Genomic DNA, 21,556 nt, shown 5'->3' with positions numbered 1-21,556 from the left:
TGATCTAATCAAAATGCTTTTCCATTAGTATCTGAAGACATACCAGCATGTCTCTGGTTCGTCATCATTTCCGGTAAGCACCTAATTGATATCTGGTAGTTGTTGCTCCAGTTTTGCCTTCAGGCGATACATGGTGATTATATAGTTTAAGCAATGTTTGGGATCTCCAGACTTGTATAACATCACAATCGTTTGTATTTCCCAGTCGTCCGGCCACTTATATTTATCCATAATGCTTTTTCAAATTTGGTGTAATGCTTCTGTTCTATGCTGCTCTGTAGATGTATTTATTTTTAAGTTCGGAAGGCACTCCATCAAGATCCAGGTGATTTTTCCGAATTCAGTTTGCTGACTGCATGCTCAACTTCAGACAAAAGTGGATGTGGTACAGCTTCTTCCACGAGTGATTTTGGCATGGAAAGTGGTTCTTCTCCATCTGATTTTTTAAAGAAATTTCTGACATATTCTTTCCATCTGATCTGATATCTACTGATTCATTGAGCATATTTCCATATCTGTCTTTAATACATGTTTGCTGTGTTGAGGAAGATTTGTTTAATTTGTTCAAAAATTTCTTTTGATTTGCCATTAGAATCAAAATTACTGATCTGCTAACAGTGTTCCTCTATTATGTGCTAGTCTTCCATATGAGTGCAAGTACGTTGCCAAACTACTTGGTACCAGTCATATGATCATAAACTTCATGTAAATATTCTATGGAATTATTCTTATTTGTATGAGATTTTGTAAATGAGGAAACTTAATGATCATTTTCAACAGAAAAAATGCCAAGGAAGTTGTATTCCTGCTGTTTTAACATTTTCTCAGTTATTAAAGCAGTTTTTATTTTATGATGTCACAACTATCATAATTATGACATACTGTAGTTACGTCATACGTTGTTATTTATATTTTTATTTATTTTTATTTTCCGGTTTTAGTTTTCCTTTGTAATTGTTATTAGTTATTATTATATATTATTAGTTATTATTAGTTATTATTAGTCGTTAGTTTCATCAAATGAATAGATGCACAAATAGTAATATTTTATTTAATATAGTCATTTTACGTACTAACATAACTGTTTCTTTAATCAATAGATTGTGTGAAAAATATTTATCTAACAACAAGTGATGCTATCAACATAACAACCCTAGAAAACCATAACAATCAGTACTGTGAGTGGATCGTGGAAAGTCCGCAGAATACAGGAATTCTACTCACGTTTTATGACTTTGAGCTAAAGAGCTGTTGTGATTTTGTGAATATCACTTATGTTGACACCACTGGCAATACCTTGACTGAATTTTACACCGGAAGACATGTTAACACAATTTTAGCTAACACTTACCTAAGTATTATATTACAAAAAAACTATGAAGGTGTTACCAGAGGATTTGTTTTAGAACTGAAAGTTATTGGTAAGTTTACATTTTTCCCAATTACATTAATAGTTTATAAAAGTAATATGTATTTCAGATTGTACTCTTTCTTTACAATTTCAATAACGTAAAAATCTTTCTTGGTAATGTTCTGGTGCTCGTACTGGTGTTTGCTTGAATAAACGTTCCGCAAATGAATCGCGACCCAAATCTGCGTAGTGGCTTAAGAAATTGAAAACAAAATAACGATGTTTTAGCATGGTACGGAGCTTTACAACAAAAATAGTGAAGTGTCGAGAATGCCGTTTTTTGTTACGTGGTTTAGTAGTTTGATCGTGGCGAAAAAAGTCTGTAAACATATCAAACGTTATTGATATGTGTGGCTTAAATTTCAGAAGTATTGAATTACTGGTGATCGCGATGTAATGCAAAATCTTGTGTGGCTGTGACGCGACACAGTCAAGACAATAAAGAAGAAATCCTACGCTGATTTTTCTCTTGATCGGTGGATTAGCACAACGTGCCTTAAAAATCAAAATGCAATGAACTAGGTCCATATTCATTAATGTTCGGACCTCAACTCCAACCATGTTGGGGCTGAAGGAGCGAACTCTTTTACATTAGATTTATTTCGTTGGTCCAGGTTTGTGATTGGGCAGTTGCTTTTTCCATGGAGCATTATTTTTTCTCCTGAGGTTAAGGAACACATTTTAGGCTACAAAATAAAAAGTTTGCGGAATGTAGTTTTCGACCTACTGTAGATTACTGGACCAAGAGACGCTTCGAACCCTATGTCATCTTATTATAATATTACGGTACTACTGCATACAATTTGTATTTGAGAAATATAAATATTGCAATTGAAAATATTAAAAAACACAACATACAAATTATATTGTCAAGTTATCAATTGTAGCAGAGTTTTATTTTTATACATTATCTTATAGATTATAAATTATATGTAATGTTACATTTTTAGAAAAGATTATTAACACTTTAACGTACATTGTTTTGGCAGATGATGTCAGTCCAGATGTTGTTTGTCCTCTTAATATTACTAAAGGTGCGTTCAACTCGGACCAAGTTTCAGTTTCCTGGATTAACCCGACTGTTACTGACAACGTTGATACAAGTCTGTCAACTACTTGTACTCTACCTTCCGGGTCGTCATTTAAAGTTGGTTTAACTGAAATTACATGTATCGCTACTGATATTTCTGGAAATGTTGGTATTTGTAGTTTTTTTGTACATGTCACAGGTAAGTTTAATTTTAAACGTTTTATATCATTTGAATTAAACTAAAAATCACCAGTTGTGAGAACGAAATGGCACCAATACACTTCAGAACTTGACATAAGCAAATGTAAATTGTGTTTATTGATTGTTTATTATTAAGTAATTGTTTATTATTTTTGGCCTAATAAAGAAATATTTTTTTTAAAGATACTGGTGATCCCATTTTGACATGCCCATTTGACATTCAGGAATCGGGGACAGACCAAACTACAGTTACATGGAGTGACCTGACAGTCAGTGACAATGTTGATAATGGTCTGTTAGCTATTTGTGTTCCAACTTCTGGTTCCTCATTTAATATTGGTACAACTAATGTTACTTGTTCCGCTACGGATACGTATTGGAATACAGGAAAGTGTACATTTAATATCACTATCATCGGTAAGTATATTAAAAAAATAAACAAGTAGGCCTAATTTTAATAATAAAGAGTAAATGTATATTCTTAAATTTATGGATTCGTTAAATGGTCATCAATTGCCATCTTATTTTTATACTTCTTCATCATTAACTGTTTTTATCCATTGACTTAATCTAATTCGGAATGTTGGGCCTGATCGCATTCTGGATGGGAGACCGTCTGGAATCGCGGCGGGTCTTGTTTACATACCGGAGAGTGATGGTGTAATGATAATATCAGACTAGCATGTGATACGCATTGGTTCGAGCCTGTATCTGTACCATACTAACTGTATCCTTAGGAAAGATGCTATGCTCTCATTGCCTTTTCCTTTGGAGGGGATGTTAAGCTGTTGGTCTCATGTACATAATGCACGTTAAAAAATTTGGTACACACTATTCGTAGGGGATCGTCTCCCGGTGTGTTAATCATGTAGGCTTTAGACTGCTGGCTGCCGTGGGTCCGCGGAGGGCCTAATCCAAATTTTCAGTTAAGCTTGAGGACAAAAAATAAATACATTTATCTTACCCTTACCTTTAAATCATTATATTATGTAATTTCACTTTTTAAAATATATTAAAACTTCACATTGTTTTGGCAGATGGCGTCAGTCCAGATGTTGTTTGTCCTCTTAATATTACTCAAGGTGCGTTAAATTCGGACCAAGTACCTGTTTCCTGGATTAACCTGACTGTTACTGACAACGTTGATTCAGGTCTGTCAGCTATTTGTACTCCACCTTCTGGTTCATTATTCAAAATCGATTCAACTGCTGTTACCTGTTCCGCTATCGACAGAGCTGGAAATACAGATAATTGTACTTTTAAAGTGAATATCACTGGTAAGTCAATTTTAAGTATTCCATTCAATATACCCATAGACCTAGCTTATTCTTGACTACTTGGAATCCCGTCGTCTTGTTCTTTTTTTTTTTTTGCTTTTTTATTTTTATTTTAAATGCTTTTGTGATTTTGAAAGAGTATTATGTGAAGAATGAATGAAAGAACTACTGAATTATTATATATTCATTCAGTGAAACAATGCATTAGCTGCCTTATGGCTGCCTTAACCGTAAAATATAATTGTACATTGAAATAAATTATTGTTAATCTGTTAAATGTATTACATTCTTTTACAGACACCAGTGCAAACAATCCTTGTGAAAATGGAGGCATTGTTGTTCAGCCTTATGAAATGATTTTTGAAATCCAAACTGTAACCGATGACTTTTATTGCGCATGTCCACCTGGTTTTAGAGGTCCAACTTGCACAGGAGAAATTGGTTTGTTATCAATATTGTATATTCAATAATAATAAGTTCTAACCCATTCATAGATATTATTTGTTCATGTTTGTTTAACTATTTTATTTAATTATAGTTGAATGTAGTCGTAATGAATTTGCCTGTGAAAGCGGGGAGTGTATCTCACTTAGCAAGATGTGTGATAATGTCCCGTATGATTGTGCAGATAATTCTGATGAAGAATGTCAAAGTAAGAACTATTCGTAAGCCTGTTAATTTTTTCTAAATGGTTATCTATATAATATCTATTCATAATGTAATGAATTCACTTCTTCTTGCCACGAACTAATACATTTTCAAATGCGGGCATAGCTTTAAAAGCATTCGCCAAATAATATTCTTAATTGTATTTATATTATCATTACCAACAGGATTTTATTAGATACAAATTGTGGATGAAATTGTATGCAAACTAGAGGCTACAATGTATATATTTAATTTATATTTTAGATAAAGAATGTGATGATTTGTTGCAACTTTTGGACAATCTGACCTCAACATGTGGTGAACTTCAACAACTTAACGGCTTTCCAAACGTGGAAGGTTCCCAAAACCTATTTAATTTTAGATTAACTTCTCCAGAGGCTACGAATATAATAACAGGGGTACGTATAATATGTATTACCTTCATTAAAAACAAAACAGATTTAGAATCCACAGAAAGAATTTAATTAAATACATTTTATCAGCTGAATAAACTTGTTCCCCTGTATCTATTGTTTTTTAGAGACAATATGTGTTATAGTTATATTACTTTGAGCAAAATTATGGATTACAAAATATTTACATAATAATAAACCTTAATTTTAAATGAAATTCAACAAGAAGCTCATTGTCTGGAATAAATGCCTTTTTGGTTAAATATTATTGTTAAAACAACAGAATGACATATTCACAGTTTGATTTATTCATCAATATTATTCATGTTTTTGTTTTTTAATAAAGCATCTCGATAGATAAAAATATCAAAATTTCAATATATAGTACATGAATGAAAGTGATTTAAATTTAGTTTAATGCTATCACAACACTTCTTTTGTTTCATAGATTGAAGTTAATATATCTGCATTTATTGGGAACGAGATTACAGAAAACGGCACACTGTTTGTAGCCTTACTTTCATCTGATCTGTCTATCGTTGACATTCCAGTTATTCATTTCAGGGTAAGAAAACACTATTCTTAATAATACCACAATTATGTATGCATAATAAAGAATTACTTTTACTTAAAAAATGTAACATTATGAATTGATCATAAATATTATATAAATGTATACGAAAACAAATTCATAGCCAAATACAAACATAGTAATGGGCATAATATCCTTAAAATTTCTGATACGTACAGTAATATAATTCAAGGAGCTGGATAGGCATGGTAGATGAATATAAATATTTGTAAATTGGTCATGATTCAACTATTGATGTCATCATTTTGATGATTAATACAAGTTAAAAAATTTTTATCTAAGAAAAACAGTATTAGAATAATTCTTATAATTACTTTCTTGTTTTATAATCGTTGTTTATGACATACTTCAAACGGTAGGTAATTGACATTTACCTCATAACAAATATATTTCAGGTATATCTCAAAGATGAAGAAACATTCTTCGAAACAAACCTAGCTGATATCCAAAATTTTGAACAATATGACCAACAGCTAGTTTCGTTATCCTTTCTTCCTGATAGCGATACAGAACACAAATTACTTTCACCGGTCACTTGTTTGAGTCAAGATGAACACTCTTGCGTAACTCTCACCATTAGGTCATTTATATCAGACTGTAAGGATGTATGTATTGATAGATATGCAAAATGGTTACGAGCAAGCAAAGATATATACAATTGTCAGATGACTTCAATAGATAGTGTTATTGACGAGTTGTATGGAAAATGTATCGGTATGTAGAAAACGCAATTACTATTTTGAATTATGTGTTTTGTTGTTCTAACTTTTTATCGTTATCAAATCATATAACTATAAGATTATTAAATAGGAAATAGTTGCACCAATCATTACGTCAATCAGTAGTTTGGACCGAACGTTAAATTACAGAAAATAAAATAAAGTATCGATATTAAACAGAACGGTTTATACTGTGTTTATACGCATACGTAAATTAATATTTTTTAGTCTATCATTCGATAAGAAATCTCCCTATTCTGAGAATATAACGAGTTAACGCCATTTCCTTCTGGTTTGCCCAGTACACAAATTAAAAGTAAACGTTACAGTAATCTCAAAACCAAACATCCCGATATGTCAAAAACCACTCCAGTCATTATTACACTACAAAAGTCTTGTTTTTCTCAAGGCAGGAACAGTAGTTGGGAGATGGTACCATATTGACATCAAATCCCACTTAGCACAACAAAATGTTGTATTGTTTGGGAATTAATTATTAGTATCGTTTCTCTCTTTCTTTTTATACTTCTTCATTAACCTTTCTATCCATTGACCTAATCAAGTTCCCACCATGGAACATAAAGGCGCGTTAAACTCGGACCAAGTTTGTGTTTCCTGGATTAAATAAATGAATGAATTATTGAATTATTAATTATATTTATGCAGTGAATATAATAATTCATTAACTAACTTATGACTGTCTTAACTGTAAAGGAGTTAAACTATTGTTAAATTGATACATTTATTACATTTTTTTACAGATAACAGTGCAAGAAATCCTTGTAGAAATGGAGGCATTGTTTTTCAGCCTTATGAAACGATTTTTGAAATTCAAACTGTAACCGATGACTTTTATTGCGCATGTCCACCTGGTTTTAGAGGTCCAACTTGTACAGGAGAAATTGGTTTGTTACTTTTACATTTGATATAATAAATGTGTATGCATTGTTGTGAAAACCTACGCCGCCACACAGAATGCTAATAGTAAACTGGAGAAACCTTGATAATAATGAAATGTCCTGCCATTATAATTAGATTTTTTATTTGTTAAATGAAATATCTAAAACATTTATGAATTTTTTTAGGATTATAATTTATAGAACTACTATTAGCTATTGATATTGTCATGCAATTGCTTTGTTTGTATTTGACAAGTTCTTTTATTTCTTTTTCTGATTCCAGAAACAGTTCTTATTTAATGTTACTATTTAAGATATTGTAATGTAATGTATGCTATTTTTATTTCACGAAATGTTTCTAAATAAATGTTGTTGTTGACAATATTATAAAATAATGAAGTTTTCATGGAAAAGTAACAATCACATTATAATGTTACTCTTCATAATCAAAGCCATGCAAAAAAGAACAGCATTAGTAACTGTTTTTGTACACAAGAACAACAGCGTTATTGAAGTCCTGTATTCATTTTAATTTAAAATTGTTTATCTTTTGAATTGATTCTAAAAAGTATTCTGCATAATATTCTACAATCTTTATGACTTTTTCATGTAGCTGATGTATTTTAAATTGCAATCTTTTTTTTTTACAGTTCTACCCTTTCAGTAGCGATTTATTTTTTTATCTTGTTTTTAAATATTTGATTTAATTTCTTTTTATAGTTAAATGTAGTCACAATGAATTAAACTGTGAAAGTGGCGAGTGTATCTCACTTAGCAAGATGTGTGATAATGTGCCGTATGACTGTGCAGATAACTCAGATGAACCAGACGAATGTCAAAGTAAGAACTATTCATAAGCTTCTTTAGGTTTTCTATTTTAACGGTTTTATTTATTCTAGTGTGTAGGTTATCAAACTCTGACATTACCTATGAATGAACTCCTTTTGTTACGAACTATTACATTTTCATAGCGGTCTTTAAAAGCATTCTCCAAGTAAAGCTTTATATATATATATATTCTCATTATCAATAGAATTTTATTATATACAAAATGTGGATGTTAGTGTAGAGAGCAAACTCTCATCCAATGCATTCATGAAATATGGCTAACGCATATATTTTATTTTATATTTAAGATAAAGAATGTGACGATTTGTTGCAACTTTTGGACAATATGACAGAAACATGCGGTGAACTTCACCAACTTCACGGCTTTCCGAAGTTGGGAGGTTCGAAAAATCTATTTAGTTTTAGACTTGATTTCCCAGAGGCTAATAACATAATAGCAAGGGTACGTACATAATCAATTTAATTAACTTGACTCAAGTCAACATCAACATTTATTACTAGAGATTACAAAGTGCAAGTGAGTTCTCCAAGCAGATCTATAACCATAGACCTACAAATATTCTCTAAAAAACATTTAAGCGGCGGCTCTAGCCTACTTGAAGATAGAAGGGAAGGAAGTTGCAATCTGTGCCGAACAATTCCCTCATGATAATCTGTACAGTCGCGAAGTCCTATACATAGCACAACGTGTTTTGATGTCGCAGGGCCCTCCTAAAAGCATTTCGATTACATTTATGTTGTCTCTTTTTTATTTTGTTTAGAAAGGTGAACTACAATAAAACTGCAAAATGGGCTGCAATTTACCTGTTAAGTTTCTTTAATAAAAACATGTTTTGATTCATAGATCGGAGTTAATTTATCTGCGTACATTGGGAATGAGATTGCAGAAGACGGAACATTGTTTGTAGCCTTACTTTCATCTGATCCGACAGTCATTATCATTCCAGTTATTCATTTCAAGGTAAGAAAAATTATTATCATAATATTATTCTTAATAATTATTAGTTATGCTTAAACAATTGTGTATTCATAATAAAGAAGTACTTTCTCCAAATTGCTTTAAACTAAAGAATACCTAATGTATTCAATTTCGATTAAGGTAAAGATGGTAAGTAAGAAAAAATTCGCAAGTAGTTCTCGGGTGGGACTCGAACCCACGACCTCCAGATCACTAGCCTGGCGTTCATACCTCTAGACCACCGAGCTTGCGCTGATGGCTAGTGGCTAGATTCGAGCCCAAGTAAGCAGCGGGTACTGCACCAACAGGATTGTAATTGTAGTTTTTGCGTCAGGGAGTTGAGTAATTAGATGTTTTTGCCCTACTCTGGTTCGAGTCCCACCCGAGAACTACTTAATTTTTTCGCAAGTATTCTCAAATGTACTTAGTATAAAGTACAAATTACGTCAGAGTAGGGCAAAAACATCTAATTACTCAACTCCCTGACGCAAAAACTACAATTACAATCCTGTTGGTGCAGTACCCGCTGCTTACTTGGGCTCGAATCTAGCCACTAGCCATCAGCGCAAGCTCGGTGGTCTAGAGGTATGAACGCCAGGCTAGTGATCTGGAGGTCGTGGGTTCGAGTCCCACCCGAGAACTACTTGCGAATTTTTTTTTTCGCAAGTATTCTCAAATGTACTTAGTATAAAGTACAAATTACGTCAGAGTAGGGCAAAAACATCTAATTACTCAACTCCCTGACGCAAAAATTACAATTACAATCCTGTTGGTGCAGTACCCGCTGCTTACGTGGGCTCGAATCTAGCCACTAGCCATCAGCGCAAGCTCGGTGGTCTAGAGGTATGAACGCCAGGCTAGTGATCTGGAGGTCGTTGGTTCGAGTCCCACCCGAGAACTACTTGCGAATTTTTTCGCAAGTATTCTCAAATGTACTTAGTATAAAGTACAAATTACGTCAGAGTAGGGCAAAAACATCTAATTACTCAACTCCCTGACGCAAAAACTACAATTAAGTAAGTAGTAATAATAATAATATATTTCATCCCTTGTTTATTTATTAACACTTTAAAGAGAAAAGATACTGTAATTCCAACTAATAAAATCTTGATGAGATCATGTTGATGATCATTACATATTGTACTTTAAAAAAGTGATAATTAAAATTAATAAAATAAACAAATCATGAACGAATCATATATAAGTAGCAACAATTAGCAATTCACAGAGCCTGGAAAAAGTTTGAAATATTGAATCATAAGTTTGTTTTATATTATCAAACTTATTAGTGGACCCTCTGATTAGAGCTTGAAACTTGGTTTTTCTTTTATTACTAGAAAGGACTCTTTCTTCTATCATAATCATTGTTTATGGAATATTCAACATTTTAGGTACTTTTGTTTACATCATAACAAATAATTTCAGGTATATCTCAAAGACGATGAAAAATTCTTCGAAAAAAACTTGACTGATCTCCACAATTTCGAACAAAATGGCCAGCTTGTTTCGTTATCCTTTCTTCCTGATAGCGATACAGAACACAAATTACTTTCACCGATCACTTGTTTGAGTCAATATGAACAATCTTGCGTAACTCTCACCATAAGATCATTTATATCAGACTGTAAGGATGTATGTATTGATAGATATGCAGAATGGATACGAGCAAGCGAAGATAAATACAATTGTGAGATTACTTCAATCAATAGTTTTATTGACGAGTTGTATGGCAAGTGCATCGGTATGTAGGAAATTAAATTATTATTTTGAATTGTGTGTTCTTGTATTTATTTTTAATTTGAACTTGTAATCGTTATCAAATCATAATTATTAATTCTTTACCATTCTGATATTGTGAAATACGAAGAATTAGTATAGATAATTATTCTAATAGCAGCACAGCCTAATTAATATTATTAATGCATTATGAATATGTAATAAGTACAAATATTGCATCGTATTTTTTTTAAATACTATTGCATATTATCATTATCATTTACAATTTAGTTGCACCAACTATTACGTCAGTCAGTAGTTCAATGAACATCAATTCAGAAGAAAGCGTCACATTGTATTGTGTATCGTCTGGAGTTCCAGCAGCGATTGTTCAATGGGGGAAATTCACTGACGCAGATAAATACGTACCAGTTACAGAGCCATCTACTAGACAAGCAGTTTACGAACTAATGGATTTTTCAGCAACGTAGGCCTAATTTGTTTTTATTATTATCTTGAACATCCTCATTTTTCTTTGATTCGTCTTTCGATCGGTCTTTTAAGTATATGAATCATGCAATACAGAAAATATAAAAACCTAACCACAAGTTAAAATTGTCTTTTTTTTTTCTCGGATCTTATTTAAAAAAATGTGTGATTTTGTATTATAGATATGCCTGCCGTGTTTGGAATATCGCAGGTACAATAATCAGTGAGACTGTAGTTATTTCATTAGAAGGTAAAGAGCAAACATAAATACTATACAAATTCCTACCTTGCAATGTATACTTAAACCACTCAATCACATCTGATCTTTATTCACATTGTCTGCTCCAATTCCACTGAAGGCATGTCATAGTTATTGTTTTCTCCAGTAAAATTGCTTTCTGCTCTTTCTTTTTATATTAAAGAGCGTTTCATAGTTTTTTCTTCAAAAGAGGCGTAACAGTTAATTCTATGTTGCCAGTCTTGTATAAACTTTTTTTATTGTACTTTTTTTCCCAATTGGCCTATTTCTTTGCTTAAATAATTTTCTATCACTGAATAATTTTTGTATAAAATTGCGTTTACAGTACATTTTATTAAGGTTAACCTAGTTTCTTTTGTACATAATAACTGTATTCCCTTTATATCCTTTTAGATGCATCATGTACGGTTAATCATGCGTCAATTCGGGATAGTTCAAAGTCGAAGCAAACATGTTACAACAGTACTATAACAAATATCACACCTACACGTAATCCACGTGATTCTGGAGGGCAGTATTACAAAGACACTTTTGTTCAAGGATCCGTTCTGTACAGTATGTCATTTTCCTCTTCCAACTTTGACATCGGCAATGGATCCTACTCCAATTCCAGCTCAACAAACTATAATTACGTCATAATTTCCATAGAATTCACCATGTTGAATCAAAATACAGGTGTAACTGTTTACTCTCAAACGTTCAACGGTATAATAATTAGTCCTACAAAAGCAAGCTTTCAAATTGGCTTGATATTTGATCAACCAATCAAAATTAAAAGCACAACTATGTATGAGATTACACTAACTAGTCATTCTCATCTTCCTGTTCAACTATCTGATGAGGCGATTGCAATTAACGGAGTTACTTGTAAAAACGACTCACCAGAGTGCTTGCAATTTTTAAGTACCTGGAACATTCAGGCGAATGCTGGCTGCAGCCAGACAGATGTGGAAATCACAGCCCTTGAAGTTTGCGTTGGAGAGTTTGTTGAAGGTATAGTATTAGTAAAGCTATGTAAATCTGTATTTTTTTGTACCTTAATGACATTGAAAAAGTTATTAATATAGGAATTGAGATAAACCATTTTCAGTGAAAAAGAATCACCTGGCTATAGACTTAGTGTTCTTTCTTCAGAACATTCCAGTACATATTAAGTCTTTTTTTAAAGATTGCTATTTTGTTAATATAGTTTTAGACAGTTTCTTCATTATCTTTATTTTTAGATCCTCGTGTAGTTCGTAACCCCGAATCACGTGCTGTTGATATTGGTATGACAGTTATGTTGGAATGCATTATAGAAAATGTGGAGTTTTATGAATGGTATAAAAACGGCGACCGTATCCACAATGCTAACAGTCCTACATACAGTGTGCAGCTAGATAAAGGCCAGAGTCAGGGTGACTATACTTGTTTTGGATCTAGATCTCAAGATAAAAGAGATGTAGCATCAAACCTTGCCACCGTACTCATAACAGGTGGGTCACTTTTCATTGTCATGTCATTACCACGTCATTACCATATAATCCAAGAGCAGTTTATGTTTCAGAACCATTGAAAATGTGATACATGTTTTTAAAATTTGAAAAATGCAAATGTTATTGATATTTATGTTAATGTTTAAGTGTTAGAACTGTTTTATTTATTGTCTTTTTTAGGTTTGTCTACGTTTAGAGTAAATGTTACATTCAATATTTCATTCAAGGAAGACTATACGAACAGAGAAAGTGAGGCGTTCAACAATTTTACAAATGAATTGCAGAAATCTGTAAGTATTACTAAAATTATCAAACCCTGAAATGATGAATTTACAAATGTTCATATTGAGTAAACATAGTGGTTACAAGTGCTATTATCTAGAATAAACACTAATCGACATGAATCAGCGAATCCCTTTAAAAACTGCCCCTGTGAATAATTTTGCAATAAATGCCGTATACAATTATTTATTGTTATTTATTTCCTTTCAACGGGGTACGGGGGGGGGGGGGGTTGGGTTGGAGTTGTTGTTTAATTTAAATTTGTTTGAAAAATAAGTATTTGCCTAAACTATGTTTGTGAGCTCAGGTGTTATACGTATGAAACGCCATATGGGACAAAATATGTATCTTTGTACTAATAATAATTCGGAACCTAGACTAACAATTTTGTAAACGGAAAGAATTCTACAAAATAGGCCTACAACATTTTACACCAAAAAAGAACATAGAGTAAAATAAAATACTTTTATTTCAGTTGTCTGCAAATATACCGCCAGTTTCTGACATTTTTGTTATGAGCCTGAAATCTGGTAGTGTTATTACAGTAATGGAATTATACATCAACCAAGGTCAAAATGCTTCTACATACAGTACCATGATAAATGATTCTCTCACTTTGTTACCTGAGTTTTTCACAGACTCTGAATCTATCATTGTAACAAGTATATGTAAGTTTTTAAATGATTTTTCCTAATAATGATTTTAAATAACCACATAATTTATGATGATAACTTGTGCGTACTGTAAGCACTCGGAAATTGTTTTTCAAAAGAATGCATTTTTTCTCCAGATCATCCTATATTCACCACCATGAGACAGACTTTCTCAATCGTACTTCTTTATAACTTCTATATCGTTTTCATTTATGATCATTTGGAAAAAAAAATATTATATTCAGTTCATTGTTGCTTTTTATACAGCATCCTGCATTGGAGAGGACTTGATAATTAATGGCATTCTCTACAGTTTTCCAGATGTTTCTCTTGGTGTAACTGCAGATTCAATACAAGATTGCCTCCTATATTCTCACGAAGGTAAGTTTAAATATAAATATATTGAGACTTCTAAATCACCTTATGTTTACTTAAACAGATTACGAATCGAGATTACGATTAAGAAACAGATTAAAGTCAAACATTTCTCTTAGTGACACAGTTATCTTAAAATGTTGACATTGCTAGCAAAGTTTAGGCTACTAAAGTATTCTCATGATTTTATTTTTTTCTGTTTTCACAGATACAACTGTTCCTCTTGCAACACGACACTGTGATGGAAATTTCATATCAGGAGCTGAATGGGACAATGTCATAATCACAGACTGTGACATTAAAAATAGTAGACTAGACGAGGTATCTAATTTACTGTCATATTTAGGAAAATCCTTTGTGGAAATAGTTTTTTTTAAATGTATATTACATTAACATTGATTCAACTTTTGTTTTCTTTTTTCCAGATTGAAGTTACAGAAGATAATGTTTTTGTAATAGCGGACGCTCTTGCAGAATTTACACAAGATACACCAGTTATGGATGAGAAGTCTGTTGAGTCAGTTGCAAACATTTTAGAAGATATTGTTAATCTTGAGAATCCAGATGAAAGGGTATGCTCTTTTTATTATCAACAACAGTACAGATAAAACTGTTGAATTATGCTCAAACGTCATATAAAAAGTCAGCAGTTAGCCTATATTATTTATTAAAAACTTGCTTTTATGACGTGTACCAAATAAAATGTTAACACGGATCACGAATCAGGCTCTACGTGATTGACTACGTGCTAAACAGCTACACCCAGAGCAGATTTTTCGCTCATGTTAAATTTTCACACTTACATTTACTAAACAAATTGCATAGAAATAAGATTATTAATGCTAATGTGGAACATAGAATGTGCTAATTTAAACTTTAACAACAATGTGAATATATTGTATTCATGTTATTAGTTAATACAAATGGCGTTTGTTTGAACCTACTTTTAATGATTATTTACAGATAACTTCAAACGTGGTTGAAGTTGTTGATAACATAATTCATTCTGGTATGCTGAATTTATCAATGAGAGAAACAGCATCGTCTTTTGTGACGTCATTAGAAAGACAACTTGCAACAGTGGCAGCAGCAGGCATGAACTTCACCAGTGTACAACCACATGTTGGCGTGATGACTTTGGCAGTAAGCCCAGATTCTCTTGTGAACGGGCTGGCTTATGTAGCTTTGTCTGATGGCGATTCACTCAAGAACATTTTTGAATCAAACGATGTAGACATATATTATGAGAATGTTCCTCCCTTTAATAATGTAGGAGCTTCAATCAGTCTTCCTCCTGAGATCGCCTTACTTAGTCAGGCTCAACTGGGCATAGATGAGATCCGATTATATTTTACGGTTTACCAGAATAGTTCTTTATTTATTTCGAACAACTTGGTTATCAAGAAGCCTGGAGAAGGTTTTAAGCGCCATGTTGGCAGTCAGATCATTTCAGCTTCAATAGAGGCTGTCATGGTTGATGGACTTGTCACACCTATAAAATTGGCTTTCTTACCACGGCATGTAAGTAACTAAGTTAAACTATTTCATGTAGAAAGCATTTATATAAGATTGAGACTAGGTTGTGTACCTAATAGAAAATATAAAAGTTTCTGTAAAAATCTCTGGTTGAGTTCAAAGATATTTCGACATTCCATTTGTTTGTGTTAATATTTATTTAACATAATAATTATTTTTACATAATAATATTGTTGTTTATATTATTATAGGAAATTATCAATAACAATACAGAATGTGTTTTCTGGGATTTTTCACTTGATGATGGAGTAGGTGATTGGTCAAGCGAAGGATGTGAGTTAAATGAAACAACAGACGGTCGGGTTGTATGCTTATGTGACCATCTTACCAACTTTGCCATTCTTGTCGTAAGTCATTTTTTTTAATCTTTTTTAGTTTTTGTTAATGGCATTTTGTTACAACCGCTAATGTAGACAACCTAGTAGAACAATCCACCGCTAATATAGACACAGACACATCTGCTGTCGGCTACTTTTGGCAATTTGTAAGAATTAATTTGTTTAGCTAGATACCCACATCACTAAAAAAACCTGTGAGTTATGTACTGGCTGATCTATGCACCTTAAATTGCTGGTAAACGGAAGCAGTGATGTGGGTTCGATTGGTCTTATTTTTTATTCGGTTTTTGTCAAATTTATCAATTGTATTTAGGTTTAAGGTTAATTTGTTTCATGGTTTTTCACAAGCGCCTTGAGCACTTTAGTGGATATGTGCGCTGTATAAATCTTATTATTATTATTATTATTATTATTATTATTATTATTAAAACCTCCAGCTAATGTAGTGTTTCTATATTAGCTGGATGTTTTACTACATTCTACATTAGCGTTGGATTGTTCTACATTAACGGTTGTTTCGACATTAGCTGGCATTTTCTACAGTGGTTGTAACAGCATTCTTTAACATTAAAAATGTCATTAGGGTTGGTGAACTAAATACGCCGACTTCTTTCCAAAATACGTCAACTCTAAATTATTAAAACAAATACGCGAATTGTCCATAATACATCAATTTAATATGACTATTTTCCATGCTGTTTTTATAACTGGCTGTTTTTATAACTGGTTGTTTAGGCCTATTTTGATAGGTAAATTGGTCTGGTATATTGCTCTATCGTGCATTGTACAGACTTGATTACATTATTAATGTATAAGCCATATTTACGACTGAAGTTAATTTAGACATACCTACTGTATGAGAATCTTAACGTATTGCTGTACTAGCTGTGAGTACTGTTTACAGCCCAATGAATTCAAATCAATTGAAACGCAGTGTTGTTAATGTGTTATGCATTTCTTATTATTTTTGTTACATAAATATTGAAACGGTGCTCATATTCGTAACATGACCTCATAATCGCGTCGAGCAACAACTTGGTTATCAAGAAGTCTGGAGAAGGTTTTAAGCGCCATGTTGACAGTCAGATCATTTCAGCTTCAATAGAAGCTGTCATGGTTGATGGACTTGTCACGCCACATTGGCGAAAGTTCCGTATTTGTTAGTGATTCGAAATGAGCACTGTTTCAATAATTTGACAGTATGATTTATCTATATAATTTACACAGTGCTACGCAACACAATTGATTTACATATATCTAATATTATGTTTACAGGACTATTATGAACCCCAAGAGACTTACAATGCCTTATCTATTATCAGTCTTATTGGATGTATCGTTTCTGTTGTCAGTTTGGTGGCAACAATTGCTACATACCTGTACTTTAAGTAAGTAAAAAAATAGTATAAAACAATGAGAAGAAAACAATAAATTACAATATTCCAATAACATTGACATTTTTATGTAGTAAAGTTTAACTCGACATAAACATAGGCTTATGTGGGGTTAAACCAGCTCAATATAATGCATAGAAAATACAATTTTAAAACTTTAACCAACTTAATTAACCTTTCATCTAAAATGATCTCATTTAATGATACCTTTCTATTATGTATAAGCCTGTACTGCTCTCTTTTGTAATTATGAACATGTAATAAGTTTATTTTATTCATTTTTCATTCTGGGTTTCTTTGTGACACTGTGTAAAAATATAACGATATAAACATGGCCGCCTATAGACGATGTGTCATAATGCCATAGAGTATAATAAACACTGTGTCGGCTATGGTACTAACATAAATTATTTTTTGCAGACAATTTCGAAGTAAACGTCCACAGAAAATCCTCCTAAACCTGTCGCTCTCTTTGCTTCTTCTCTACCTCGTGTTTGCAATTGGCATCGAGCAGACAGGCTCTAAAAATGGATGCATCGCTGTAGCAGCGCTGATTCATTACTTTGGATTGGCCTCTGTTTTCTGGATGACAATCGAAGCTGTAAACATGTACCTAATGTTCGTCAAAGTCATCCACAGTGAAATTAGATATTTTATGCTCAAAGTTTGTGTAGCAGGTTACGGTAAATATATTACATTCCATTATTGCCCATAGGCCTACCCAACAGTGAGTGTATTAGTTCGCACTAGAGACGCAACGCAAGCGATGCAGGAGTTCGAATATTCCATTCCATTGTAATAGATCAAATCACATTACGTCCTTGTGTTGAATCTCTATTATAGAATAAGCGTTCCTGATGGAAAATATTAGTAAGAGTTCGCCGCTTCGTCTGATCTAAATACCTGGTAAAGAAGACAATCTAAATGACTATGATAATAAAGCAAACATCGATAAACATTCGTTTACAGTGGCAACAAATAATTTTTGCAGGAAAAAATGATTTGTTATAGTTGTTTTTTGTGACGTACTTTTCTTTTTAATTTTGAGAACGAATCATTTCATGACAGATAGACCTACTAATAACCTGTATTCTCGTGCGACAAATGTTATAAAAGGCACCATTCTGGTCCGGATTATTTTGCATGTCTGTTAAAATATTTCAATACTAATGACCTTCCGTTTTCACGACACGCCATGCGAGTGTGATGATACTAGTTACAATCCGTTGTGATTTATTAAATAATAAAGAATGACGTAATAACTGAACAACAACTACGCAGCTATTTGATCATTTTGCGCACAGTCAAAAACATAAAATTTAAGTTTGAAAATAACTTATGTTCTTGCTTAATCTTTGATTAACACTATGTCTTCCTTTCTTGAATCAGTGATAGCATTTGTAGCCTAGAACTAATTTAATGTTTCTTTAACAATTGTTTTCAGGAATTCCTCTGATAATTGTTGCTGTTTGTCTTGGAATTGATGTTAATGAGTACGCGCCCGACTGCATTACTGACTGCGACCCTGACAACGCAACTGTAAACGTGACTAAAAATTAGTAAGTAACAGATCAGTTTAAAAGCGTTTGTGGATAAAGTGATAATTTAGAAATTCCAAAACTGAGAGCGAAAATAAAATCCATGGGGCTAAGAATACCGTGTCTTATGACCCCTCTCTTGGTTTTAATATGTATCTTCTGTATACTATTTTCAACGTCTTATTGTCCTAATTATTTGTAACTATTTCGTAAAAACTATAACATACTGAAATTTATCCAAGGCTTGTTGTTTTCTTCAAGAAAATAAATACTGTATTTTTATGGTAAGACAAACTTTTGTTTAGCTAAAAGACATCGTCGGGTCATATTTTTAAAAGTATTACTTTTTTTCAGCTGTTTTATTTCTGCAGGGAATATTCGGAACTTTGGCTTCATTTTGATCATTGGTGTTCTTATGGTAGTCAATTACGTGGTGTTCATTTTAGTAATGCGTAAATTGATTTGCCGACCAAAGATTGGCAACAAAGTTGTTGACAAAAGAGAAGAAGTGATTAAACACCTGCAGAATGCTTTCGCAGTTTCTGTCCTTCTAGGCCTAACATGGGTGTTTGGATTCCTCGCAATTAATGAAGATTCAGGCTCTCGCGACGTGTTTCAGTGGTTGTTCTCTCTGTTTAACTCACTGCAAGGGCTCTTTATTTTCCTTTTCTTCTGCGTACGCCAGAAGGATATTCGCGACGCGTGGACGTCATGCTACAAAGAAAGTGACAACAGCAAGAAATCGAAGGTTAAAAATGGTATGAGTACAGGAAGCACCAATGTCAAAAATGAAAGCGTTGAACTGACATATGGAGATACTAAACTTAGTATTTAAGTCAAATATACTGCACTGTTCGATTGTACCTTCCTATTAGGCCAATATCCATAGTTTATAGTTCATTTTATTTGTCAAAAAGAAAATGCATGTTGATATACAATTGATCAACATTAGTTGTAGGTTAGTAATACAGAAAAGGACAAAAATATTTGAAAAATACAACAGATTTCGATTCATTTCCACATACAACTACAACAACCTAGTACATGTAGGAGGCATATTTTAAGATCTGTGCAGAGGATAGATCTTTAAACTAATAAGCAACCTTAGAAAATAATAATAATTACAATAAACATAAAAGCAGTGAATAAATAAGTAAATAAATAAATAAATAAGGCAGTATATAAAAAAAATATTCCATATTTCATATATATTGGATGATATAATTATAATAAATAATAAATAAACAGTTAAACCTATGAGAAACTTTCGTTACATTACTTACAATACAATTTTTCATATTATTTTAAACATTTTAATCGAGTCAAGTCAAGATAGTTTTTATTAATACACAGTTTAGCATATATAACCTGGAAATAGCATTGCTATTACTATTTGGAATAACCAGACGAACTGTTAAAAATGTATACATATAAACTAAAAAAATACGTAACCAGAAAGGTCATATTTCATGCATCTTTTTACATTAGTAAGGTAAAATTGCTCCTTACGCGACCATTTACATGATGTGTAAATTGTAATCCGAACGGTACATCGATTGACCTGACCTGACCTTACCTGACCTAGGTTGGTCTTCGGCGGTCGTCGCAAATCGATTTCCTTCTTTATGTCATTCATACCATAATTCTTTAAGATTTGAGCATATACCCAGATATTATTTTTTAAGAAGTTGATATATATATCATAGCAAGTGAAAATTGTATACCCAGGCTAGATTAGCATATCACCCAGATAAAGTACAATAATCAACTCATGTATTTGTCATAGTGCTTTTTACAAGAGTATCTCATTAAATTGTATTACGTTTTATAAAATGTGTATGTTGGTGTATTACATAACTGCATGAATCGGGATCGGAATCCATGCCTTTGTCAGAGTGCTTTTATAGTGTTTTATTATCGTAGATGAGTAGTGACATTATACGAGTATTCACTTTTGGCGGGTATCGTTTGTTTCGCTAGTCATTTAAGGCCACCTGAAAATACTGATACTACAGTGAACCGGTCTCGATCGACAGTTCCATTTGAAATTTTGGACCATTAAATCGAATAATTAAACAATTTTTGAATAGGCAGTTTTAATAATGTTAAACACTTCCGTAAAAAGAATATGTTTTAACTTATAAAAAGACAAAATAAACTACAGTTTTTGTTTTTTATAGAAAAATATAATTGCTTTCGATCCATTTTTTCAACTATTAATAATATTAAGAAACATTAAAATGGTATATTCAACAAAAAACATTTTCACAAATTATTGACATTATATGCCTATATCTTTAAATAGGGGGGAGATTTGCATGCAATTAGACAAGAATGTTTCTTTTCAAACATTGTTTCTTAAGCCGGTTTTCCAGTAGGCGAATTTATTCGCGCGAATCGAAAGTGCGCATGCGTAATATAATTGCGCAACCAATCATAACTCAAGAATGTCCGATTCGTGATATACATTCGGTAATGCAAAACGTAGACGTGGTCTTTAATAA

General features: G+C 32.4%; 1 protein-coding gene and 1 non-coding gene across 2 annotated transcripts; both read left to right on the top strand.

Moving 5' to 3' along the window:
- Positions 1 to 47: 47 nt before the first annotated feature.
- LOC144856230 (uncharacterized) lies at positions 48 to 20,899 on the top strand. Its single transcript, XM_078714179.1, has 31 exons — positions 48 to 73; positions 593 to 657; positions 1,101 to 1,421; positions 2,362 to 2,640; positions 2,826 to 3,059; positions 3,680 to 3,919; positions 4,217 to 4,360; positions 4,458 to 4,571; positions 4,832 to 4,986; positions 5,429 to 5,545; positions 5,968 to 6,286; positions 7,053 to 7,196; positions 7,911 to 8,030; positions 8,327 to 8,481; positions 8,884 to 9,000; positions 10,423 to 10,738; positions 11,005 to 11,200; positions 11,385 to 11,452; positions 11,855 to 12,454; positions 12,685 to 12,936; positions 13,117 to 13,226; positions 13,694 to 13,886; positions 14,139 to 14,252; positions 14,455 to 14,567; positions 14,672 to 14,818; positions 15,210 to 15,767; positions 15,974 to 16,129; positions 17,396 to 17,508; positions 17,935 to 18,197; positions 18,959 to 19,073; positions 19,407 to 20,899. Exons 1-31 carry the CDS (start codon positions 48 to 50, stop codon positions 19,885 to 19,887), a joined length of 6,345 nt encoding a protein of 2,114 aa, XP_078570305.1. The 3' UTR covers positions 19,888 to 20,899.
- On the top strand, positions 9,566 to 9,640 carry Trnat-agu (transfer RNA threonine (anticodon AGU)). Its single transcript has one exon. It is a non-coding gene; the product is annotated as a tRNA-Thr (tRNA).
- Positions 20,900 to 21,556: the final 657 nt, after the last annotated feature.

The sequence above is a fragment of the Antedon bifida genome, chromosome 11, assembly GCF_963402885.1.
Source record: "Antedon bifida chromosome 11, ecAntBifi1.1, whole genome shotgun sequence".
NCBI lineage: Eukaryota > Metazoa > Echinodermata > Crinoidea > Comatulida > Antedonidae > Antedon > Antedon bifida.
This window is presented reverse-complemented; position numbering and strand designations above follow the sequence as displayed.